Source organism: Canis aureus, chromosome 16, assembly GCF_053574225.1.
Source record: "Canis aureus isolate CA01 chromosome 16, VMU_Caureus_v.1.0, whole genome shotgun sequence".
Taxonomy (NCBI): domain Eukaryota; kingdom Metazoa; phylum Chordata; class Mammalia; order Carnivora; family Canidae; genus Canis; species Canis aureus.
The window spans coordinates 15549984-15575932 of record NC_135626.1 but is presented as its reverse complement, the minus strand read 5'-3'; the positions used below and the strand labels follow the sequence as shown (position 1 = coordinate 15575932).

At 41.1% G+C, this 25949-nt stretch overlaps 1 protein-coding gene across 5 annotated transcripts in view; it reads right to left on the bottom strand.

The window, feature by feature from the left end:
• Positions 1-3944: 3944 nt before the first annotated feature.
• CRK (CRK proto-oncogene, adaptor protein) overlaps positions 3945-25949 on the bottom strand; it is a 33068-nt gene continuing 11063 nt past the window's right edge. Inside the window, exons 2-4 of one of the 5 annotated variants that reach the window (XM_077851802.1) lie at positions 23639-24174; positions 9430-9462; positions 3945-5589 (exon numbers count right to left, since the gene is read on the bottom strand). In XM_077851802.1, coding sequence (XP_077707928.1) covers positions 5563-5589; positions 9430-9462; positions 23639-24174 — 596 coding nt within the window. In that variant the 3' untranslated portion in view covers positions 3945-5562. Of the gene's footprint in view, positions 5590-6813; positions 9463-23638; positions 24175-25949 lie in introns of those variants that run through there. The other 4 variants (XM_077851805.1, XM_077851803.1, XM_077851801.1 and 1 more) reach the window with 4 other exon arrangements.

The window sequence follows — 25949 nt, the reverse complement described above, 5'->3', positions numbered from 1 at the left end:
GCGTCTGCCTTAGGCCCAGGGTGTGGTCCTGGAGATCTGTGTTTGAGTCCCACATCGGGCTCCCTGCATGGAGCCTACTTCTCTCTCTGCCCGTGTCTCTGCCTCTATGTATCTCTAATGAATAAATAAAATATTTTTTTAAAAAAAGTATTGCTAAAGGACTCCTGGGTGGCTCAGTGGTTGAGCATCTGCCTTCGGATCAGGTCATGATCCTGGGGTCCTGGGATCAAGTCTGGCATCGGGATCCCCATGGGGAGCCTGCTTCTCCCTCTGCCTATGTATCTGCCTCTCTTTGTGTCTCTCCTGAATAAGTAAAATCTTTTTTTAAAAAAGTATTTCTAAAACTAGAAATTAAACATAAGATACGACTACTGAGGAACCCTTATGCACTGTTGGTGGGAATGCAAACTGGTGTAGCCATTGTGGACCTTATGGAGGTTCTTCAAAAAGTTAAAAATGGAAGTGCCTTATGATCCAGTAATTGCACTACTGGGTACTTACCCAAAGAATACAAGAAACACTAATTCGAAGAGATACATGCACGCCTAGGTTTACTGCATTATTTACAATAGCCACACAATGGTAGCAACTCAAGCATCTATTGATAGATGAATGGATAAATATGTGAGATGTGGCGTGCATATGCAAACACACAAACACACACACATACACAGGAATATTACTCAGCCATAAAAAAGAATGAAATCTTCTTTAAAAAAAAAAAGTCAGGGCAGCCCCGGTGGCGCAGTGGTTTAGCACCGCCTGCAGCCCAGGGCGTGATCCTGGAGACCCTGGATCGAGTCCCATGTCAGGCTCTCTGCATGGAGCCTGCTTCTCCCTCTACCTGTGTCTCTGCCTCTCTCTCTCTGTCTCTATGAACAAATAAATTTTAAAAAATTAAAAAAAAAAAAAGTCAGAGGGTGCCTGAGTGGCTCACTCAGTTAAGTGTCGGACTCTTGATTTCAGCTCAGGCCATGATCTCGAGGTTGTGAGATGGAGACCCTCATTGGGCTCTGCGCTCAGTAGAGTCTGTTTCAGATTTTTTCTCCCTCTCTCTCTCTCTCTCAAAAAAAAAAAAAAAAAAAGAGACACTTAAAAAAATGAAATCTTGACATTTCCAACAACATGGATGGATCTGGAGAGTATAATGCTATGTAAGCCAGGCAGATAAAGACAAATACCATATTATTCCATTCCTATTTGGAATTTCAGATACAAAACAAATGAACAAAGGGGAAAAAAGAAAAAACCAAAAAACAGACTCTTAACTATAGAGAACAAACTGATGGTTTCCAGAGGTGAAGGTGGGTGAAGGGATGGGTGAAATGGGTGAAGGGGATTAAGAATGCACTTGTTTTTTGTTTTTTGTTTTTTTTTTAAGTAATCTCTACACCCTCTGTAGGGCTGGAACTCACAACCCCGAGAGCAAGAGTCAAATGCTCGGGACGCCTGGGTGGCTCCGCAGTTTAGCGCCTGCCTTTGGCCTAGGGCGTGATCCTGGAGTTCTGGGATTGAGTTCCGTGTCGGGCTCCCTGTGTGGAGCCTGCTTCTCCCTCTGCCTGTGTCTCTGCCTCTCTCTCTCTGTGTCTCTCATGAATAAACAAATATTTTTTATGATAGTTACAGAGAGAGAGAGAGAGAGAGGCAGAGACACAGGCAGAGGGAGAAGCAGGCTCCATGCACCGGGAGCCCGACGTGGGATTCGATCCCGGGTCTCCAGGATCGCGCCCTGGGCAAAAGGCAGGCGCCAAACCGCTGCGCCACCCAGGGATCCCAACAAATATTTTTTAAAAAAGAGTCAAATGCTCTCCAGACTTAGTCAGCCAGGCACCCCAAGAATGTACTTCTCTTGATGAGCACTGAGTAATGTGTGGAACAATTGGATCATTCTATTGTACACCTGAAACTAATATAGCACTGTATGTTTACACTGGAATTCAAATTTAAAAGAAACAGTCAATAATCTTCATTTGTGAATAGGTCCCCTCTAAGTGATCCAGTCAGCTCTTTTTTTTTTTTTTTTAAATAGTACCTATCTTTTTTTTTTTTTTTTTTTTTTTACTTATATTTTTTTATTCATGAGAATACACAGAGAGGAGACAGAGAGAGAGGCAGAGGGAGAAGCAGGCTCCATGCAGGGAGCCCGACGTGGGACTTGATCCGGGGTCTCCAGGGTCATGCCCTGGGATGAAGGCAGGCGCTAAACTGCTGAGCCACCCGGGCCGCCCAGCTCTTCTTTGCAAAAGGAAAGGAACATGGCCACAGGGAAGCACCCAGACCCTTGAGACTAGGCTGTGACAACCATTTCACATTTCTGTAACAGAAGGATATTTCCTAAATGGATTTTACTCTAATATTAAAACATACCTATAAAAAAATAAAATAAAACACACCTATAGTCTTTGAGCATACACCAAGACCAAGAAAACTAGAGACAGCAGTTGAGAGGTAATCAGCTGGGTCTCTGTTCCCCAGCACTAAATACTCTGAAGGAAACATTCTTCATTCAATAAATATGTATAGTCTACTGTGAGGCTCTGTGCTAGGCTTTCGAGATGGAATGAACAAATCACATGTAGCTTCTGCCCTGCTGGAGTGGATTTATAGCCTAACAGAGATGGAATGAAATTACCACAGAAATACATAGTTATAATATGAGATGAGCACCATGAAGGTAAATGATGTGACTGATTATGACAGGAATTAAGGGAAGTCATCTCTGAGGAAGTGCCAGGTAGGAGTTGGGGGTAGGGAGGTCCTAGAGTGGGCAAGGGCTTTTTCATCTGAGAAGCTGATTTGCTCGCCTCTTTTTTTTAAGTAATCACTATGCCCAATGTGGGGCTCAAACTCATGACCTCAAGGTCAAGAGCTGCATGCTACAGCCAGCCAGGTGCCCTTCATCTGACAAGCTGAAAAGCCTGACAGGAGCATAGAGAATGAGGCAGGCTGAAGAAGAGGTGAACACTCCCATGTAGGCCATACTATGGAATGCAGATTGTATTTTATGACTAAGAGGAAGCATTAAAGGATTTATTTATTTTTAAAAAATATTTTATTTATTCATAGAGACAGAGAGAGAGAGGCAGAGACACAGGCAGAAGGAGAAGCAGGCTCCATGCCAGGAGCCCGACGTGGGACTCGATCCGGGGACTCCAGGACGGCACCCTGGGACAAAGGCAGGCGTGAAACCGCCGAGCCACCCAGGGACCCCCCGCATTAAAGGATTTTTAAGTGAAGGAATGCCATGATCAAGTCTGCCCAAGATCATCCTGGTCGCTCTAATGAACAGATTAGGGAGTGAATGGCCAAGAAGGAGGTTGTCACAACAGTTCACAGGAAAGATGGCTGCTTGGGTGGTGGGGGTGGTAGAGGCATAAAGGGAATATTCTGGAGGCAGAGCTGACAGAATTTGGTGGTGACAGGGATGTGGTGGAGAGATGTTTATAAATGGGTAGGCAACTGGAACATTAAACAGAATAATCAAAGCTATTTATGGAGTGTCATGTACAATCATGCACCAGACGGGCACTCAGTTGAGGAGGCAGGAGGGATTGTAACCCAAATCACTCTCTTTTGCACTTGTCAAGCCATGAGCCTGGCATGGGGCCGTGTCCGCACAGACGAAAGGGTGCCTTTTCCAAGTGGTTACTCACAAAAACCTGCTGCCCAAGTCATGTGTCTGTCTGGTGACCTTGACAGAACACTTACTTTCGGAGTCACTAGGGGCCCCCATGGAGGCTATGGGTGTGGATTTTGTCCTACTACTCTTAGAATTTAAGATTCACAAGGGCAGGGATCTATGCTGCAGGAGCTACCACACTTAGAACTGCTATAACCTGATCAAAACTAGTCACAGAAGCACCCAGTTAGCCCTGACAGCTAAAGTCAGCAAACCATGGAGTTATTTCTCCCTTTGGTGGTAACAGATGAATACTCCTCACTCATTTTATTTATATACTTTACATTTATTTATTTACTTAAAAAGATTTTATTCATGAGAGCCACAGAGGCAGAGACACAGGCAGAGAAGCAGGCCCCATGCAGGGAGCCCAATGTGGGACTCCAGGATCACACCCTGAGCCAAAGGCAGATGCTCAACCGCTGAGCCACCCAGGCGTCCCTATATACTTTTTATTTAGGATAGCCCCTTTCTTTCTTTCTTTCCTTTTTTTAAGATTTATTTATTCATTCATTCATTCATGAGGCGCAGAGAGAAGCAGAGAAACAGGCAGAGGGAGCCCGATGTGGGCCTCAATCCCGGGACTCCAGGATCATACCCTGGGCCGAAGGCAGGCACCAAACCACTGAGCCACCCAGGGATCCCCTAGAATAGCCCCTTTCTTAGGCAGTAGAGGTATCCTTGTGTTCATGTGATACTCTCTCAAATAATTGCAAAACGATGAGTGAGGTCAAGATTGCTATCACCCCACAACAGGTAATCTTTAGACACAGTAGCAACACCAGCCGAAGCAGCCAAGGCTTTGTTAGGGCTCCTAGCTGTTAGGGGCTCCTGGGAACCTGCAGTCAGGCTGGAAGGTCTAGGGAGAGGAGGCAAACACTTAGTATAAAAACCTGCAAATAAATAAAATAAATAAATTAAAAAAAAAAAACACAAAAAACAAAACAAAAAAAACCTGCAAATAGCACAGCAACTCCAGGAAGCTTGATCCTGCCTTACAGATCCCGTTAGGGCAGCCCAAAGGTATCCAACTAACAATATTATTATACTTATGTAGTACCAAACTCATATTCACTCACAGTAGACTTTCCGGAGGAACCAATCTTACACCTCAACTCAGGATTCTACTTCCCTAGTTTCCTTGCTGGTACTCAGAACCTTGGAGAAGCCCACCTGAGTCACCAGCTTGAAATGAAGCTAGAAACTCCATAAAATTTTCCCAAAGTAAACAGAGGCTTTGAACAAGTCAACCTCCTCATGTCTGATACACTATTCTCCTTCCCACTCCCAGAAAGCTAAATGTCCAAAGTCTTCCCCACTTGGAGTGGGAGGACAGAAATAAATCTGTCTACATCAGTTTACCTTTGACCGTTCAGTCACTATTCTAGAACTCACTTTTCTAGGATCCAATGCAGATCTCAAATCTAATAAAATCAGGCCAATCACAGAAATATCAGAAGCATTTCCCTGACCAAAAGCTAGCCTGGGTATTCATTTTTGCTTGCTTTCATCCTATATCCCTAGAGGATCCTCAAGCATTGCTTTTTTCATGAATCTCATTTTTTTGGGGTAAGATTTATTTATTTGATTGAGGGTAGGGGCAAGGAGCAGAGGGAGAGGGAGAAAATCTCACACTCCTTGCTGAGTGCAGAGTCCAATACGCAGCTTGATCCCACAACCCCAAGATAATGACCCAAGCCAACCAAGAGTCAGACGCTCAGCTGACTGAGCCACCCAAGTGCCCCTCAAGTTCACTTCTTGATGGTTAGTTCCTGTTTGCCCTCCACCCATTTCTTTTTATCTTCAGAGTATATATGGCAGTAGAGCTCCAAATACTTAGCCTCTTCCTGTCAAACTTAAGATGCCTATTTTCACATTTTCTTCTATGGAGGGGGCTTTTCTCTTCGTATCTGTAAGAGGAATAGAAGTTAATTTGAAAATTAGGGTCATAAATACAAGAGTTGGTAGGAGCACTCAAAGTTATGTGAAGGAACCCAACACTCAAATGTATTAAAACAAAATTTTTAAAAATTTTATTTATTCATGAGAGAGAGAGAGAGAGAGAGAGAGAGAGAGGCAGAGACACAGGCAGAGGGAGAAGCAGGCTCCATGCAGGGAGCCCGATGGAGAACTCGATCCCGGGACTCCAGGATCACACCCTGGGCCGAAGGTGGCGCTAAACCGCTGAGCCACCCAGGGATCCCCTAAAACAAGATTTTGAACTTTATTTTTTTATTGATAAAAAGTTGAAGCATACTTAAATCACCTTGCTGTTAAGCTTATGTATGCCAAAGGTGGCTCCCTTTGGAGGAGATTCCTTTAACTCTTGGTTGACAATCTGCTATGTCTACAGCAGTAATGAGATGTTTTATTTTCGGTCCCAGGCAGAATACTGTTAAGTGACTGGCAAAACTTGTTCTTTTCATTTTTTAAAACTAAATCTACTACACCCAACGTGGGGCTTGAACTCAAGACCCCAAGGTCAAGAGTTGCATAGTTTACTGACTGATCCAGCCAGGGTGCCCTGTCCTTTTCATTTAAAAACTTCACCACCCGAAGGACACAAAACTAGAGTATAATGTCAACCCTTTTAGGTATATATAGTGTCACACGGCATGTCTCTATATGTACACATGCTCTGAGAAACGATGGGAAGAACACGTTTAACCTTTTTTTTGTATTTACTAAATTATCTATTCTGAAAATGTGCTACTTACATAAAAAAGGAGAAATGACACTATATTATCTACATTAACATTCTAAAAACCTATTATATAACATCTAAATTTCTCATTTGCTTTATAAAGCCCCCTACCATATTCTTGTTTTCTGTACAACCACATATAGCCATTTCTGGACAAATTTGATGTTCTCTGTCCACCTTACTCCAGCTTTTTGATCATTACATAATCATTCGTATGTTCCTCTTAAATCAATTTATTTCATGACTTCTGGAGACCCTTCAAAATATCACCAATGATTAACCTCATCTTTAATGAGTACCTACAGATTATGTATAATTGCTTCCTTATTTGATTATATGATTGTAGGCTGCTGAATGTACATACATGCCTCTTATTCCCTAAGCATAAAAGATTTAGCTCTTTTGTTAAAAATATTCAAAGATTACTTCCTTCAAAAGATCACCAAGCCAAACATTTGGCCATATTTTTATTTACTACATATACTATAAACATATACAATACATGCTACAAAAAAACATTTTAAAAAAATTTAACTGTCAAGAAAGTGTATAGTGTTATAATACAATGGCACATGTTCATATTTTATTTCAAATTGGTTTGCTTACCACCCATTTCAAACCATTAATAGTGAAATGTTACTTAAGGATAATTAAAAATTATCTATTTGCATTATTAACAATAAACAATTCCAACAAATTAATAAGATTTAACCATGTCAAATATTAGTATCCAAAACTGGGCTTTTGCAGAAATGATTATATAAAATATAGCAGCCAATTAGTTTACTTTGCTCTGTGACAATGTACATATGCACTTGAATAGGATTCTAGCATTTGCTTTTGGAAGATACTTATTAGAAGTCCTTTGATTTAAGGTCCAACAACGGTCACACCCAGCCAAATCCAACCAAGTTCATTTAATGGCTTCAGACAACTTATTGTTGAAAAATTCTTATGATTTAGGTAGAGTTGAATGTCCCACTAATATTACAAATGATGAAAAGAGACATTACAAGCCAGTATCAAAGTCAAAGGCAAAAGAAAATACAAACATTCAAATCAGTTCATGACAAGGTTTTTCTACAAGTATTTTAGATGTCATACTTTCAGGAAAACAAGATTTAATGTGTGTATTTGGATTTTACAGTATCTATGCTCTAACTGAAAATTTAAGAGTAGTCAGATGGAATGAAGTCTAGTATTGCAAATCTGTTTATTTAACATTATTGAGCACCCACTATGTGCATTGCACTGTGCTAACTTTTAAAAGTTGAATATTACTATCTTTATCAAGCATTACCTTAGTGTGAGGTAAAAATACATTAAATTAGCGTCAACTCATTAGTTTGCTTGTGGTATGTAATAATCCTGTGTCAGCTGGCTTCTCTGTGCCATATAAAGAGCTTCTGCACACCCCTCATTCACTCACATAAACATCTGCACACTGACTATGCCAGGCATTGTGCTAGTCACTGGGATACCATGATTTGGTATATGTTCAAAGAATGCATAATAATCATTAACCTATGTAAAAACAATTAGAAAGATACATTACTTTTCTTAAATGAGGCCCAAAGCAAAATATAATGTGTTTCTATGGGTCATATCACACCATAGACCAGTAAGTGCCTTCCTAGACTGGGAACTAACTTTGAAGGTTTCATATTGTAGTCTAAATAGCCTAGATCATTTTTGGTCTCAGAAGTCTATTCTTTGGAGCACCTGACCCCATATAAACCATTCCACACTTGAAAGGATTTGTAAACTAAACTGGAACATAAAGAAAAAGAGCCAAAAATGAAGGCAGTTGATAATGTAATGCACTTCAAGCACTATTCTGACCATGTAAAATGAATAATACATAAGTAATTCATGATTGGTTCCAATGTTTCTCAAAGCGCTAACCCTATCCCAAACTCATGTAGTTTTAACTTGACTTTTATACAAGTTGCATATAAAGCAAAGGGCAGAATTTGGCCCTACAACCATCTATGGAATAGTCTAAGTGATTGGTCCTTCCACTCTAAGTAGAAGCTAAGAATTTCAAAAAGTCCCTTAATAGGATACTAGCACTCAGGAGGAATGACCCCACTGGATCCCATTAGCCAGAAGTCTGTTTAGCTGTGGTAGCAGTGTGAACCTACTATGACCCCTTGAGGGAAGGCAGAAAGCTGGGAGTTTGGGTGTCCACTCAGTGAATCCAAAACTGGCTTAAAGCTATGCACTGAATAAAGTGCTCTGCACATCTTGCTTGTCATCTGGAATGAAAAGAAACACTTTTCTTGAGAATGAACCTATCTGTAGGCCTGGGGGAAAAGAATAACAAGGATTTAAAGAATCCCAAGAAAAAGTATGAAGCATTGACTAGGAAAGAAGACAAATGCCTCTAGTAGTGTCCTCAGAAATCTCAGGATTTGAACTGTCAGAATGAGTCATACAGTGGTCATGTTCTATAAATGAAAAAGCAATCCCACTGGGTACTTACTATTCACACGGTGCAAGATTACTTCATGGGGGTGGGAGGGAACAGTCTATTGCCATTTGATAGCATGGTTTCAAAATGAAAATAAAACCATTGAATAAATCAGGGTAAGCAGCATGCAATATTCCTCTCTTGTCCATCAGTTTTCCACAGGTTGATTCGCACTACCTGAGGGAAAGGAGGCAAAATATCCATCCCTTCTGATACACTCAGGCATGGCTGCTACCACCTAAAATTGCCAATTCAGAAGTTAACACACAAGGCCTCCAGTTTCGTACCCTGAACATGGTAAATGAGACTAGAGATGTAGTTCAGTCTAAAAAAGATCACAGGTACAGAATGCTTATATAAACTAGACTGCTTTGACATCTGTAAGAAAATTGTATAGATGACACTCAGAAAAAAAAAAAAAAAAAAGATTGTTCCCATCTGTCAGCAAAACTGTTAGTTGAGCTATACTCAGCTGAAGTCCTCATCAGGATTCTGTTGATCCAGCAGACGGACATGTGTGAATGGGAAGTGACCTCGTTTGCCATTACATTCCCCTTCCCACTGACCACTCACATTAATCTTCGTAACCTTTACCAGCTCACCGACCTGCAGGAGGAGAATAAGGAAAGAACTTTATTTCCAGTTATGAATACAAACTGAAAATCTCCATTCTCTGGTTAGGCATACCCTGCCCACATGATTGCTCTAGGGCTGACATTACAGAAATGGCTATTTGCTGCCTCCCAAGCCCCAGCCACCAGACTGATTACTTGTGGTTAGTGCAGGCAGAAGGGATTTTAGCAGTGCAGAAAAACGGAGTACAGAAAAGGAAGGATCCTAGAAAATGACATTTTTTGGAAATTTTAATCATTTCTGGATGAGCAATCCCAACTAGAATGACTCAATATTCCTTTTCTTTTTTTAAAAGATTTTATTTATTTGGTCATGAAAGACACACACAGAGAGAGGAAGAAACACAGAGGGAGAAGCATGCTCCCCTCAGGGAGCCTGATGTGGGGCTTGATCCCTGAACTTCAGGATCACGCCCTGGGCCAAAAGCAGAGCTTAAGAGCTGAGCCATCCAGTTGTACCTCAATATTCCTTTTCTTTGTACCTATAACCTTTAGCTTCCTGTCTGCCCCACAGGCTGCGGCCTAGGGAAAGAGGCCCCCCCCCATCCTCACTAGCATACAACAGCAACACAATCCCCCAACCATTCGTGTACACATATCATTGTCTGCTACTGCTTCAGAGCAGAAAGTAATCATGGAATGCAACTTCATTTGGTCCCAGAAAATGAAGTGTTCCTCTCACCTTCCTACCAAGGCAAGCTTTTGCCACCTGGGCAGGCATAAGCCAAAATTCCAAATTCCAACAGCAATTTGCAAAGCCGTCCCCCTAACCCCCATCTTCATCAAGCTCTACTTGGTAGGTCGCTGCCTGCCAGCCCCCCACCCCACCATGTACTAACAGATCTTGTTGCTCCCTCAATACCACTTGGTATATATTCATTAACATAAGGAGACATCATGTATTTGCTTCTGTTATGAAAAGCTTTCCTTTGCAACATCAACTATAAAGTTTTGACAATCTAGGATATACCTCTATTCTATAAAACTTAAGACAAAATCAGTCTGATGAATGGATTCATCCTGTGGGAAAATACTGAACAATGGTGAGAGAAGTAGTGAGACACTGGACTAAAGAACTTTATCCTGTGATTATAACGACATCTGAGTTCTGAGGCTATAAGAGGTTTCTAAGCATAATTGTTCATTTGGTTTTATTAAGTTAGTAACTATTATTTATTGAACTTTCATTAAGTACTGTAAAGGATTTTTCTTTTTTTAAGTCAGCCCCATGCCTAATGTGGGGCTAGAACTCAAGAGATCATGAGTTGCATGCTCTACTGACTGAGCCAGCCAGTTACCCCTACTCTAGAATATTTTATATAAACTATTTTCTAGTTATTATAATAACCTTTTAAGGCAGGAGTTTTTGTTTTTGTTTTTTCTTTTTTTTTTTTTTAAACAGTGGGTTTATTTATTTTTTTAATTTTTATTTATTTATGATAGTCACACAGAGAGAGAGAGAGAGGCAGAGACACAGGCAGAGGGAGAAGCAGGCTCCATGCACCGGGAGCCCGATGTGGGATTCGATCCCGGGTCTCCAGGATCGCGCCCTGGGCCAAAGGCAGGCGCCAAACCGCTGCGCCACCCAGGGATCCCTGTTTTTCATTTTATAGATGAAAAAACCGAGGTTCAGAGCAATTATAGATATACCTAAGGTCACACAACCACTAGCAGGGCTGGGATTTGAGCTCATTAGTATTATCTCCAAAGCTAATTCATGTTCTTTCTACCATAGGAGGAACTTTCAACTACTGGGCAAAGTCAACTTGAGTCTAGGACCAGGGCCTTTTGTGAAACCAACTTGATGTCACTCACAGGAGAAACAGCTTGCCTACTGACCTGCCTAGAACTTCCTACTAAAGGACTATCTGAAAACCACAGAAGCCTACAGTGATTGTGCAGGTCACAGGATGCTGAGAAAAGGAAGACAGAAACTAGAGAATATGTAACATAAAAGGGATAAGATACAAGGGCGAGAAAAGGCAGCAGCTCAGGGTGTTGATATGAAGATTAAGGCTGATGGAGTAAGGGGAAAAGAAAGGATGATACTGCTTGCCCATCTTTGCAAGCATGTCCAGTCCCTAACATGCTGCTAGCACCAAGGTTCTTTATTAATAATCAGCAATCTTCTAATTTATAAAGTTCTTGACATCCAAGCAAGCCAATAGGACAAGTCTAGATCTTCCTAGTCTTCAGGGGAGAGGAAGACTGGGACCTCAAAGTGAATATTTCCTAGCTAGCAAAAACAATCTGAAATGAGATGCCTGGGTAGCTCAGTCAGTTAACGTCTGCCTTCAGCTTAAGTGATGGTCCCAGGATTGGGCTCCCTGCTAAGCAGAGATCCTGCTTCTCCCCCTCCCTCTGCCCCTCCCCTCACTTGTGCTCTATCTTGCTCTGGCTCATTCTCTCTCAAATAAAGTCTTTTTTAAAAAACCAAAAAACAAAATCTGAAAGATTTCTTCCTATACCCCCAATTCTAGTTCTCAGATTTTAACTTTAAAAATTTTTTAAAATAAACTCTATGCCCAATGTGGGGCTTGAATTCACAACCCTAAGCTCAAGAATCAAGCTCAACAGAGTAGACCAGCAAGGCACCCCTCAAGTTCTGACTTTATCTCACTTGTTCACTTCTTGAAAGAAAGAAAGAAAGAAAGAAAGAAAGAAAGAAAGAAAGAAAGAAAGAAAGAAAGAAAGAAAGAAAGAAAGAATATTTATTTGAGAAAGAGGGAGACAAAGCATTAGCAGGAGGGAAGAGACAGAGGGAGGAGAAGCAGGCTCCCCGCCAAGACAGCCTTATGTGGGGCCCAATCCCAGGAACCTGGGATCATTGACTTGAGCCAAGATAGAGCTTAACCAAGTGAGCCACCCAGACACCATTCCCTTCTTTTTAAAACTCTTGCGGGCAGCCAGGGTGGCTCAGTGGTATAGTGCCACCTTCAGCCTGGGGTGTGATCCTGGAGACCTGGGATCGAGTCCGATGTCGGGCTTCCTGCATGGAGCCTGCTTCTCCCTCTGCCTGTGTCTCTGCCTCTCTCTCTGTCTCTCTCATGAATAAATACATCTTTAAAAAAATAAAAAGAAATAAAACTCTTGCAGTGTTGCACTGGGAGCAATATCCATTTGATAACATTTGACTATTCTGTAGTGAATTTTGTTTCTGACCTGTCAACTATTCTTGACTGTCCCCCCACCCCAACCATCCCACTGGAATGAATGCCACTAACCTACTAGTAGCACCTTGCTATGTTAAGTTCAATTATATATATATATATAATTTTTAAAAAATATTTTGTTTATTTATTTGAGAGAGAGAGAGAGAGAGAGAGAGAGAGGAGAGAACGAGCACCAGCAGAGTGGGGAGGGCCAGAGGAAGAGGGAGCAGCAGACACGGGGCTCGATCCAGGACCCCGGGATCGTGACCTGAACTGAAGGCAGACACCCAGCCAACTGAACCATCCAGGTGCCCCAGGTCAATTCTATCAAGTGCAGAACTTTTCTCCATTTTATTATTTGTATTTTCATTAAAAAAGGTTTATTTATATTAATATCTTTATATATTTATTTGAAAGAGAGGGGCAGCCCTGGTGGCTCAGCAGCTGGACATCTGCCTTTGGCCCAGGGCGTGATCCTGGAGGCCTGGCATCAAGTCCCGCGTCGGGTTCCCTGCATGGAGCCTGCTTCTCCCTCTGCCTGTGTCTCTGCCTCTCTCTGTGTGTCTCTCATGAATAAATAAAATCTTTAAAAAAAAAAAGAGAGAGAGAGAGAGAGAGAGAACGCCTAACAGAGGAAGGGTAAGAGGGGTAGGGAGAGGGGAAGAATCTCAGGCAGACTCCCCGCTGAGCAGATCCCAACATGTGGCTCGATCTCACAACCCTGAGACCATGATCTGAGCTGAAACCAAGAGTCAGATACTTAACCAACTACACCAATAATAGAAGTCCCTACCCTTAAGAAAGAGGAAAATGGTTTAACGGATGTGTATGCTCACGTGCTCACATCAAAAATCTAAGTTGCTACTTGTTAGGTTCCCCTCCAGATGGGGACAAAGGGGCCAGTTTTAAAAAGCTGGTTTGAGGGATGCCTGGGTGGCTCAGTGGTTGAGCATCTGCCTTCGGCTCAGGGTGTGATCCCAGAGTCCCGAGGTCGAGTCCCACAGCAGCTCTGTGTGTGGAGCCTGCTTCTCCCTCTGCCTGTGTCTCTGCCTCTCTCTGTCATAAATAAATCTTAAAAAAAAAAAAAAAAAAAAAAAAAACTGGTTTGACAGGGTACCTGACTAACTCACTCAGTAGATCATGTGACTCTTGACTTCAGGGTAGTGATTTCAAGCCCCACATTGGGTGTAGAGCTTATCTGGGGTTGGTATTGAGAAGGAAACTAGTCTGACAACAGCCCAGCTAATACCCCTAATAGCTGTCGTATTCATTTTTTTTTTTTTAAGATTTTATTTATTCATAAGAGACGGGGTGGGGGGGGGGCAGAAACACAGGCAGAGGAAGAAGCAGACTCCATGCAAGGAGCCTGATGTGGGACTCAATCCCAGGACTCCAGGATCATGCCCTGAGCCAAAGGCAGGCGCTAAACAGCTCAGCCACCCAGGGATCCCCAATAGCTGTCATATCTAAATGTATTATTTTACTGATATTAAAAACACAAAAAGGGATCCCTGGGTGGCGCAGCGGTTTGGCGCCTGCCTTTGGCCCAGGGCGCGATCCTGGAGACCCCAGATCGAATCCCACATCGGGCTCCCGGTGCATGGAGCCTGCTTCTCCCTCTGCCTGTGTCTCTGCCTCTCTCTCTCTCTCTCTCTCTCTGTCTCTGTGACTATCATAAATAAATAAAAATTAAAAAAAAAATTTTAAAAACACAGAAAAGGGACATGAGGGAACATTCTGGAGTGTTGGAAATGTTCTATACTTTCATCTGGGTGCTTATCCAATAGGTGCATACACATGTAAACTCCAAGCTGTATTTTCAGGATCAGTACTTTTTACCAAATGATTTCATATCTAAATGAAGCGATGATGGGGCACCTCAGTGGCTCAGTGGTGGAGTGTCTGCCTTTGGCTCAGGGCGTGATCCTGGGGTCCAGGAATCAAGTCCTACATCAGGCTCCCCACAGGGAGCCTGCTTCTCCCTCTGCCAATGTCTGCCTCTCTCTCCCTGTGTCTCTCATGAATAAATAACATCTTTTAAAAAATAAAAGATGAAAAAAATAAAATAAAAAAATAAAAGATGAATAAAAAAACATACAAACCCCCCCAAAATACAATAAAAAATAAATAAAAATAAAAATAAAAGATGAAAAGAAAAATTTGTTATATTTTACCCAGATTCTCTAGGTGGTTTTTGTTTTATTTATTTATTTTTTCTAGGTGCTTTTTAGAAAATGGTTCTTTAGGGGGAAGTTAAGCATCTAACTCTTGATTTCAGCTAGGTCATGATCTCAGGGTCATGGAACTGAACCCTGTGTGAGGTTCCATGCTCCCCAGGAGTCTACTTGAGATTCTCTCTTGCTGTCCCTTTGCCCCTCCCCCTGCTCACACACGCAGACGTGAGTGTGCACTCTCTTTTAAATCGATCTTAAAAAAAAAAAAAAGATGGTTCGTCAAGATATATATCCTCAAGCGCACCATTCTATTCGATACGAAAATGTAGGTTTAAACATTTCTCTTTTCTTTCAAAGGTATATTGTCTTTATTCTTAACCATTCAAAGTGCTATCTCAAATTGTATCCTACGGAGCTCTAAGAGGTGAAAGATAGGTTGAAATGTGGACTAGACTAGCCTCTTGCTGTTATCAGTACCACAGAACCACACCAGGCTTCTCTACAACCAGGACAGAACCTGCTGAACTGCCTTCAGACTTTTCTTCTTTCAAAGTTCAAAGGGAGAAATATGGGTTCCGGCATTGCAAGATGTCATTGGCAAGGAGGGGGAGTTGATTATGTACAGATTAGACCTTTGGATAACAGCAGAGCCTAATGTACAGTCTCATTCTATCCTACAGAGGTTCAGGAAAACCACACCAAAATTTCTTTTTTACAGTTGATTAGGTTCTTGGCAGAGAAGACCAAACATCAGAGGGTAAAAACAAAGGCTATGCCACAACTCTAAAGCAATTCTAACTTTTTTTTAAATGATTCTGAATTTTTATTTTTTGAAAGATTTTATTTATTTATTCATGAGACACACACACACAGAGAGGGGCAGAGACACAGGCAGAGGGAGAAGCAGGTTCCCCTTGAGGAGCCTGATGCGGGACTCGATTCCCAGATCCCAGGATCATGACCTGAGCCAAAGGCAGACACTCAACCACAGGGCTACCCACGTGCCCCTAAATAATTCTTTCTTTCTTTTCTTTTCTTTTTTCTCTTTCTTTCTTTTTTCTCTTTCTTTCTTTCTTTCTTTCTTTCTTTCTTTCTTTCTTCTTTCTTTCTTTCAAAAATTCTGATTTTTAAATGGATAAAAGAGAAAAGTCACAAGCAGTGAGCTGGGTTAAGGAACCTATCTAAAGTAGCCTTAAAGTACAAATAGTTCAAGCAAGACCTTATTAAAATTAAATATCCCTTTGTATATATATGTATAACGGTGTCTTTCTCCTGAGAGAGTCAAAGCACATGGGAACTCCTGGGGTCAAGAAAAGACAAATCCCAAAGGCAACATGCCTATCCTTAGATCACATGAAGCCCAAGTGATTTCATAGTCCAGAAGAATAGATGGCTGTCAAACCTGGCAAGGTGCAGGCTGGGGAAGTGCAGGGGGACAGTGCAGTCTGAAAACATGGTGCTACACTAAGTGCAGTTCTTTTTTTTTTTTTTTTTTTTTTTAAGATTTTACTTATTTATTTATTCATGAAAGACACAGAGAGAGAGAGAGGCAAAGACATAGGCAAAGGGAGAAGGAGGCTCTATGCAGGGAGCCTGATGTGGGACTCGATCCCGAGACTCCAGGATCTTACCCTGAACCGAAGGCAGACAATCACTGAGCCACCCAGATGTCCCTAAGTGCAGTTCTTTCTCCAAGTCAGAAACAATATGAGAATTCATATATTCCTCCTCCTGTTAGGCAACAACTCACTAGTGCAGAATTCCCAAGACCAGACTAAAGTGGGTAAGGGGACATTGGCTCAAGGCAGTTGACAATTTCTACATGAAATCACACTACATTCCTTTCAAAGATGTCATCTCTTTGCAAAGCTGGGTTTTGGCAGTTGCTAAGATAAAAAACAAGTACTTCATGGAATAAGTGTGGAACAAGAAACAAGGGTAGTAGTGCTCAATATAATCCCAAAGTTTGAAAAACTGTATGGTAACCTAACAGGTGTATACATCTAATTGCTTAACAGTAATTAGTTACTTAAGTGTTTTATTTCTATTATATGTATTATTTTTTTCAAGTGGGTAGTTATTAGGATATAAATATTTGTTTTTATTTTTATTTTATTTTATTTTATTATTTTATTTATTTATTTATTTTTAATGATAGTTGCACAGAGAGAGAGAGAGAGAGAGAGAGAGGCAGAGACACAGGCAGAGGGAGAAGCAGGCTCCATGCACCAGGAGCCTGACGTGGGACTCAATCCCAGGTCTCCAGGACCGCGCCCTGGGCCAAAGGCAGGCGCCAAACCGCTGCGCCACCCAGGGATCCCTAATTTGTTTTTAATGTATCTACCTAATCAATGCAACTGTTAGGCATCTGTTTTGGCCTGGGACACTATGAAATATTACCAAGACACTAAAGGTGTTATGAACCAAGAAAGCTTAGAAGCTCTGTACTATATTCCTGTGTTGATAGTAAGTTCCCCAAAAGTAAAGATACCCAAACAAATGCTTAAAAATCACCTGTGAGGATACCAGAAGGCCTGCCTGAGAGGCTAGATCAGTTTACTTCCAAAGTCCTTTCCAACTGAGATTCTGCAAGCTGAAATACAGGTAATGTCCAAGAAAGATGGAAAGGAAAAGCAGGTATGTCTCAATGAACAATACAGAAATCTACAGCTACAATTTCAGAAAAAGACAAATTTATACAGCAAGAACTTGCCACTCGTATTCTTATGCTTTCTTTTTTTTTTCCCCTAACAAAGGGAAAATCGGGGTCTTTACTCCACAATTTTCTATAGATAGGTCAAAAGGCCTTACCACCTTAGGTTTCATAGAGTTCTACATGGGGAGATACAGAGTTGATGTAGCCACTAATGCATATAATCAGGGACGTAAGCACTTTACAACCTTTGCCATTTGTGCTGAGGAACAGGTCCAAGCCTAAGAACACCCAAGAAGCTTCTTGATTACTCTCAAGTCTTATCATCTACCAAAGGCAAAATGCCAGGTTGAATCAAAGAATGTTAAGTAATGTGACTAGTAGATTTAAAGATAATGTGGGGGCACTTGGGTGGCTCAGTCACTTAAGCATCTGCCTTTGGCTCAGGTCATGATCCCAAGGTTCTGGGATTGAGCCTCACGTCGGGCTCTCTGCTCAGCAGGGAACCTGGTTCTCCCTCTCTGCCTGCCACTCCTGCTTGTGCTCTCTTCCTCTCTCTGTCAAATAAATAAAATTTTTAGAAATAAAGAAAGACAATGTGATTGTTCTGGACAGTCTGTGGAAGGATAAAAAATTTTTTAACACCTGCAATTCACAAGATTCATCCTATTCCAGCTCCCAAGGAGCCATTAAACAAAAAATGAAAGGTGTCTCTGCACTATTCTAGTGTTCTTTCAGTATCTCTTCTTTAAAACATTCAGCATATCTGTATATTTAAAATCTTAGGAGCTCCAGAATGGAACAGATGGTATCTGATTTAGTTATATGCTCCTGAATATGATCAACTGACCCACAGAACTCTAGTGGGCAGAGGAGTACCCCTACTTTGGTGGTTAGGTGGAATCAATCCCTACTTTCTACAATCCCTAGCTTCATCACTACTACAGAAATCTGGTGAGTAGGAAAAGAAGAATTATAGATATTAACTTATGGGGGGCTGTAGTCCTACCAAATGTACTAATTCAGGAATATTTCATCTTTAAGGCGAGGGAAGTGTTTTTTTCTTTCTTTTTTTTTAAGATTTAATTTATTTATTCATGAGAGACACAGAAAGAGAAAGGCAGAGACAGGCAGAGGGAGAAGCAGGCTCCATGCAGGGAGCCCGATGTGGGACTCGATCCCGGGTCTCCAGGATCACACCCTGGGCTGAAGGTGGCGCTAAACCGCTGAGCCACCGGGACTGCTCCAAGGGAAGTGGTTCTTGAACTTAATTTTTTAGATTTATATTTTTAAGTACAGAAACTCTTTCCTCAAAGAAAATTTTAGAATGACCTAAACAGGGCAGCCCAGGTGGATCAGTGGTTTGGTGCCGCCTTCAGCCCAGGATGTGACCCTGGAGACCCAGGATCGAGTCCCACGTCGGGCTCCTTGCATGGAGCCTGCTTCTCCCTCTGCCTATGTCTCTGCCTCTCTCTCTCTCTCTCTCTCTGTATCTCTCATGAATAAATAAATAAATAAATAAATAAATAAATAAATAAATAAATCGAAAGAAAGAAAGACAGACAGACAGACCCAAATATGTAATACAGTTAAAAACAGAGTTGCTGGGGCACCTGGGTGGCTCAGTGGTTGAGTGTCTGCCTTTGGTTCGGCTCAGGTTGTGACCCTGGGGTCCTGGGATCCTGTGTCAGGCTCCCCGCAAGAAGCCTGCTTCTTCCTCTGCCTATGTCTCTCATGAATAAATAAATAAAATCTTAAAAAAACAAAAAACAAAAAACTGAGTTGCTTTGGTTGAAGCAAGAGAGGGAACCCAGAGCCTTGCATCTTTGGCTTTCCCTTCTCCTAGGCACCTCCTAGGGATACCAAGAGGCAGTCTGAATACTGCTGGTCTAACACAGTATCTCTAGGGCTCTGCCCAACTCTAAAATGCAATGGTTCTAATGTATCTATTTCAAATTAAGTATAAAATTCCACTAAAATGTACCTAACAAGCCTCAAAGACCTCAATTTATAGTTGGTCATATATAGCAACGAATGTTTTGTTTCGCCAGAATGCTAGTCAGAACTCCAGAGCCTCCTACTCTTATTCTCAACCTTACCTCAATAAGCAGAAGGCATCAGCTCTTAATAAAAAACTAGAGATGGGAAAGGAAAACTGTAGACAACCGTCTAGTATACAGCTATTCTGTACTGACAGCACAACTATCCTTGCATACAATACAACTGAAGATATGCTGTCAGTGAAACCACACAAAACCTATATTAAGGAGGACAGAACTGTTGTAAAACACAAAGAATCATAGACTGAGTAGAAGAGGGACCACAGTATATCTGGGTTCATCCTATGTCTACCTCTAATTAGCCTGAACAATCCAATCTGTCTAAACATCAGTTCTTTTTATATAACAAATAAAGATATCTAAGGTAAAAAAAAAAAAAAAAACAGAAAAAACAAAACAAAACAAAACAAGATATCTAAGGTCCTTTCCAGCTCTAAAATTCTATGATGCTAAACCGATACCATGTTTTTAAGTACATAAAGTATCATGAAGCTATTACTTTGGTGTATTTGTTCTAACCTGAAAGAGGCCATCTTCGGCAATCATTATATGTGGCTCAAAATCAGTATCTAACCAAAAATAAAACTTAACAAAAATCAGAAACTATTTTCTACTGATTTATTTCACAAGATTACATTTTACAGCAGAGAGAGAAGCTCAACCTTTTCAAGCATGAAAGCCTCTAACCAAAGGCAGGCATCATTAAAAACAACTCTCTTTAAAAAAGAAAATGCAGGGGCACCTGGCTGGCTCAGTTGGTAGAGCATGTAATTCTTGGTCTTGGGACTGGGTTGAATTTAAGCCCCACACCAGGTATAGAGATTACTTAAAAACATGGGGATCCCTGGGTAGCTCAGCAGTTTGGCATCTGCATTTGGCCCAGGGCATGATCCTGGAGTCCTGGGATTGAGTCCCACATCGGGTTCCCCACATGGAGCCTGCTTCTCCCTCTGTGTTTTTCTGCCTCTCTCTCTCTCTCTCATGAATAAATAAAATCTTAAAAAAAAAAAAAAATTAAATAAAATCTTAGGGGTGCCTAGGTGGCTTAGTTGATTAAGTGTCTGACTTCGGCTCAGGTCACAATCTCAGGGTCCTGGGATTGAGCCCTGAGTTGGGCTCCCTGCTCAACAGGGAGTTGGTTTGTTCCTCTCCCTCTGCTCCTCCCCCATCTTGTTCTCTGTCTCTCTCTCTCAAATAAATAAATAAAATATTTTTAAAAATAAAGAAGGGGTGCCTGGGTGGCTCAGTCAGTTGGGTGTCTGCCTTTGGCCCAGGTCATGATCCTGGAGTCCTGGGATCCAGCCCTGCATCAGGCTCCCTGCTTGGCAGAGAGTCTCCTTCTCCCTCTTTCTCTGCTCATGCTTTCTCTCTTGCTTGCTCACTCTTTCTCAAATAGCTAAATAAAATCAAAGAAAGAAAAGAAGAAAAGAAAAAAGAAAAAAGAAAAGAAAAGAAAAGAAAAGAAAAAGAAAAGAAAAAGAAAAGAAAAAGAAAAGAAAAAGAAAAGAAAGAAAAGAAAGAAAAGAAAGAAAAGAAAGAAAAGAAAAAAAAGAAAAGAAAAGAAAAGAAAAGAAAAGAAAAGAAAAGAAAAGAAAAGAAAAGAAAAGAAAAGAAAAGAAAAGGCATGTGGGTGGCTCAGTCAGCTAAGTGTCTGCCTTCAACTCAGGCCTTGATCCTGAAGTCCTGGGATCCAGCCCTGCATTGGGCTCCTTGCTGAGCTGTGAATCTCCTTCTCCCTCTGATCCTCCCTTCTACTCCTACTCATGCTCTTGTTCTCATTCTCTCTCAAATGAATAAATTTAAAAATCTTTAAAAAATAAATAAATAAAAATAAACTCTTGGGACGCCTGAGTGGCTCAGTGGTTGAGCATATGCCTTTGGCCTCAGGTGTGATCCTGCTTCTCCCTCTGCCTATATCTCTCTCTGTCTCTCATGAATAAGTAAATAAAATCTTAAAAAAAAAAAAAAAAAAACTCTTAAAAAAATAAAAAAGGAGGGATGCCTGGGTGGCTCAGTTGATTAAGTGTCCAACTCTTGATCTCAGCTCAGGTCTTGATTTCAGGAGCCTGAGTCAGGCTCGGGGCTCAGCCAAGTCTGTTTTTCTCTCTCTCCCAACTCAGGGCCTTTTTGTCAGTCAAACCTAGAAGCCCTCTTTGTATCTATTCAGATAAGAATGTAGATGAGAATGCATGTCACACATGTTTTGCATGTGTGCGTGCTCTATTAAATAAATAAATACTTAAATAAAATCTTAAAAAAAGATAAACCCCTTAATGAATAAATGAAGAAAGGAAGGAAATGCAAATGGAAACAAAATTAATGTGACAGCTATTCTTTCCTGGCTTGTTTCATGAATGTTATTTTTCATACACCAGCCCAGTGCTAACAAGGTCTATGATAAATGTCAAGAGTCCCATCTGCCATGTAGCATAGCACCATGTTGGATGTTGACATCATCTGAACTTAAATGAAAACATGAGGCTAGAAACTTGTTTTCCTTATCCTCCAAACTCAAAACGGATGTGACTTATGTCACATACATTTCATTTCTCATCAAAGTAGAGACACAATACTTTTAAGTCACAGCATGATCTCAAAAAAAAAAAAAAAAAAAAGGACTTTAAAAATACATTTTTCATTCAAACTTAGAAGAGTCAGCTAGCTAGAATATAAAAGAAAAATTTCTACTACTATCTAGAATATAAAAGAATCTACCACCTAGGGCAGCCCTGGTGGCGCAGCGGTTTAGCGCCGCCTGCAGCCCAGGGCATGATCCTGGAGACCCTGGATCGAGTCCCACATCGGGCTCTCTGTATGATGCCTGCTTCTCCCTCTGCCTGTGTCTCTGCCTCTCTCTCTCTGACTCTATGAATAAATAAATAAAAATCTTTAAAAAAAAAAAAAAAAAAGAATCTACTATCTACTTTGTATCTACTATCTAGAATATAAAAGAAAAATTTCAAATCCAGTAATATAAGAGCCTGGTTCAAATAAATTCTACTATCTACTTTGTATCTACTATCTAGAATATAAAAGAAAAATTTCAAATCCAATAATATAAGAGACTGGTTCAAATAAATTCTAGCTTATTCTGTAGGCTAACACTTCTACTTAGGCAGAAGGCAGCTCTTAATCCCTGGTGTATGAAAATGACCCAAAGAAAACAGCACTTAGAGATTTCAGTTTATAAGAATACACTTTTGCCCCTTCTCTGCTAGTTTGTGCTCACATAACTTCAGCCTGTCCTTTAAAAAGTTAGCTATTTGCTTACATTCAAATTCTATCAGTAGGTTCTAAAAGATGGGATAGCATGCCACTTTTGTACAAGCTTTACACTGAACCACTAGCTCTTCAATAACCTAAAGGGAGGGAGGGAGGAGGTAAGAGACAAAGCCATGAATGCAAAAGAGAGGAATAAAGAAATAAACACAATGCAATGGTTGGCCAGAGATGGGACTACCAAGGATAACTATTCACCAGAAAAAGGCAGGAATTTACTCCTCAGGAACTGGCTTCCTGTCTGTAAAATGCACTGAACAATAAAAAACAAGTAAACTTAAAAAAAAAAAAAAAAAAAGTAAACTTGCTACTCCTGGTAGTATACAGTTTTCAGTATGTATCTCTTCTCACCTGTACTATGCTTTACCGTTCCTCCTAAATTTTTACTTTACAAACACAATCAGTCAATGGTAAGAAACCCCATTCCCCCTAAAGTAAAATGGGAAAAGTCCATTTAAGTGGTTTGACAGAGCCCACCTTATTTTAGACAATTATAAACAGAAAGAATGAATCAGATTAGAATGTAGATGAGAAAAAAATATTTTAGGTTAATTCCTATTAATTCAGGTGGTGTTACTGAAGAAGTCAAAGTATGTTTAGTAGATCAATCAGAACATGGAGTTATACAATTTTAAGCTTACTTATTCCAAAATAGGTTTTCTACAAAAAAGAGAAAACCTAACATTAAATGCCAAAATGAGTACTTAATGGTTTGACATCTACAACATCACAATGCTGGTGCTTCTATTCAGCATTCCTAAAAAGCTCTAAGAGGTCTGAAAGGGAGACCCTGCAGCAGATCTCTTCTTTCTACATTTTGCACATTATGTACCTCCAAAGCCAAGGCTGTCTTGTCGTAGGCATTAGGGACTCGCTTCTGGATTACCCTGGCATAAATGGGCCCATTCTGGAGGTTAGGGAGCGGAGTGTTGACGCTGGGTTGGGCATAGGGCCCAGGCTCCGGCCCACCCAGTGGCTGTGGGTGGGAACCCTCCTGGTTACCTCCAATCAGAGCCGATACTGAGGCGGAGGCAGGTCTATACTTCTCGACGTAAGGGACTGGAATCATCCCCCTCTTGCCTTCGCTGTCCTCTGCATTCCACCACTGCTCTTCAGGCTTATCTCGGATTCTCAGGATGTCTCCTTTCTTAAAGGGAAGATCTTCTTCATCATTCCCATTAAAGTCAAAGAGGGCTCGCACATACTCTGCCTCCTCCTGCCTGAGAATCACTCCACTACCCTGCCTGGATCTGGAAACTGGTTCTATCAATGTTGTAGTGTCCAAATAATGTATTTTGTAGAATTCCAGTAAAGCAGGCAATGAATCAAACTCTTGATCTCCTATTCGGAGTCTGGAGGGGCTCACCCCTGGAAAAAAACAGAGCAGGCTATTATTTAAGATGTAGTACACAGGAGATGAAATGAAGTTTTTAAGCATTTCCCAAACACATTTAGTCAATAATCAGAAAAAAAAAAAAAAAAGTCTAGAAAAGATAACCCCTGTCCTAAACAGAAATCATACTCTGTAGTTAAAACATACCCTAGAGAAAGATGCCCATCACCACCTGCAGTAGAGACAGAACAGAAGGCCATAACAGATCAGGCCAGTCAGGGCATGTTTCCATACTGGATCAAAGACAAAGCAACATGGAGACTTTTTATTGTGCTATTCATTTACAGAGTAGCATAAGCTTTAAGGTTTCCTTGCAATCTTCTTTTAACCTCAGGAAATGTAGCAAGCTCTACTTTTTCATAAGTCCCAGCAGCTTTTCCAAGAAGAGGTGGGGAAAACTTGCTATCTATCTACACCAGGCTCATACATTCCTTCTCTTCACATCTTCTAGACAATTCCTAAGAAGAAAAAAGTGTTTATTTTTAAGTGAGTTCTACATGCCCAGTGTGGGGCTTGAACTCACAATCCTGAGATCAAGTCGCATGCTTTATTGACTAAGCCAGCCAGGCATCCCAAGACTATCTTTTTAAATCTATGATTGCTGATCTCAAATTCATTTCTGACAGTTACCAAAACAAACAAACAATCTTAATTAGGCAAAAGAACCAAGGAGCCTAAAAAGAGAAATCAAGAAGTTAACTGCTTAACAATCAATTCCTACAGGTCTTCACTGAAATAAAACATGTAAACCATACTGTTCCCTTTGAAGCAAACAGATCATGAAAAAAGGTAAATAAGGATACTTGAAAAAAAAAATAAGTGTTAAATTTCTCAAACTCCAGGGTTCCCTGGTTGGCTCAGTCGGCAGAGCATGCAACTTTAAAAAAAAAAAAAAAAAAAAAAAAAAGATTTTATTTATTTGAGAGTCAGAGAGCACAAGCAGGGGGAGGGGCAGAGGGAGAGGGAGAGGGAGAAACAAGTTCCCCACTGAGCAGGAAGCCTGATGTGGGGCTCAATCCCAGGACCCTGGGATCATGACCTGAGTGGAAGGCAGACACTTAACCAACTGAGCCACTCAGGCATCCCAGAGCATGCAACTCTTGGTCTCTGGCATGTGAGTTCCAACCCCATGTTGGAGGTAGAAATTACTTAAAACAAAATCTTTTTTTTTTTTTTTTAAGATCCATTTATTTATTCATGAGAGACACAGAGAGAGAGAGAGAAGCAGAGACATAGGGAGAGACAGAAGCAGGCTCCATGCAGGAAGCCTGAGGTGGGACTCAATCCTGGGAGTCCAAGATCAGGCCTTGGGCTGAAGGCAGGCACTCAACTGCTGAGCCACCCAGGCGTCCCCTTAAAACAAAATCTTAAACTGGTTTTTGTGGAGCTCTTTTTTTTTTTTTTAACATTTTATTTATTCATGAGAGACACTGAGAGAGAGGCAGACACAGGCAGAGGGAGAAGCAGGCTCCCCATGGGACTCAATCCCAGGACTCAGGGATCACGACCTGAGTCAAAGGCAGACACTCAACCACTGAGCCACCCAGAAGCCCCTTCCTTGTTTTGTTTTAAAGGTTTATTTGAGAGAGAAGGAGCACAAGCAAGGGGAAGGGTAGAGGGAAAAGGAGAAGCAGTCACCTCACTAAGGAAGGACCCCAATGCAGGGCTCCATCCCAGGACCTTGGGATCATGATCTGAGACTAAGGCAGATGCTTAATGCTTGAGCCACCAAGGCACCCTGATTTTTTTT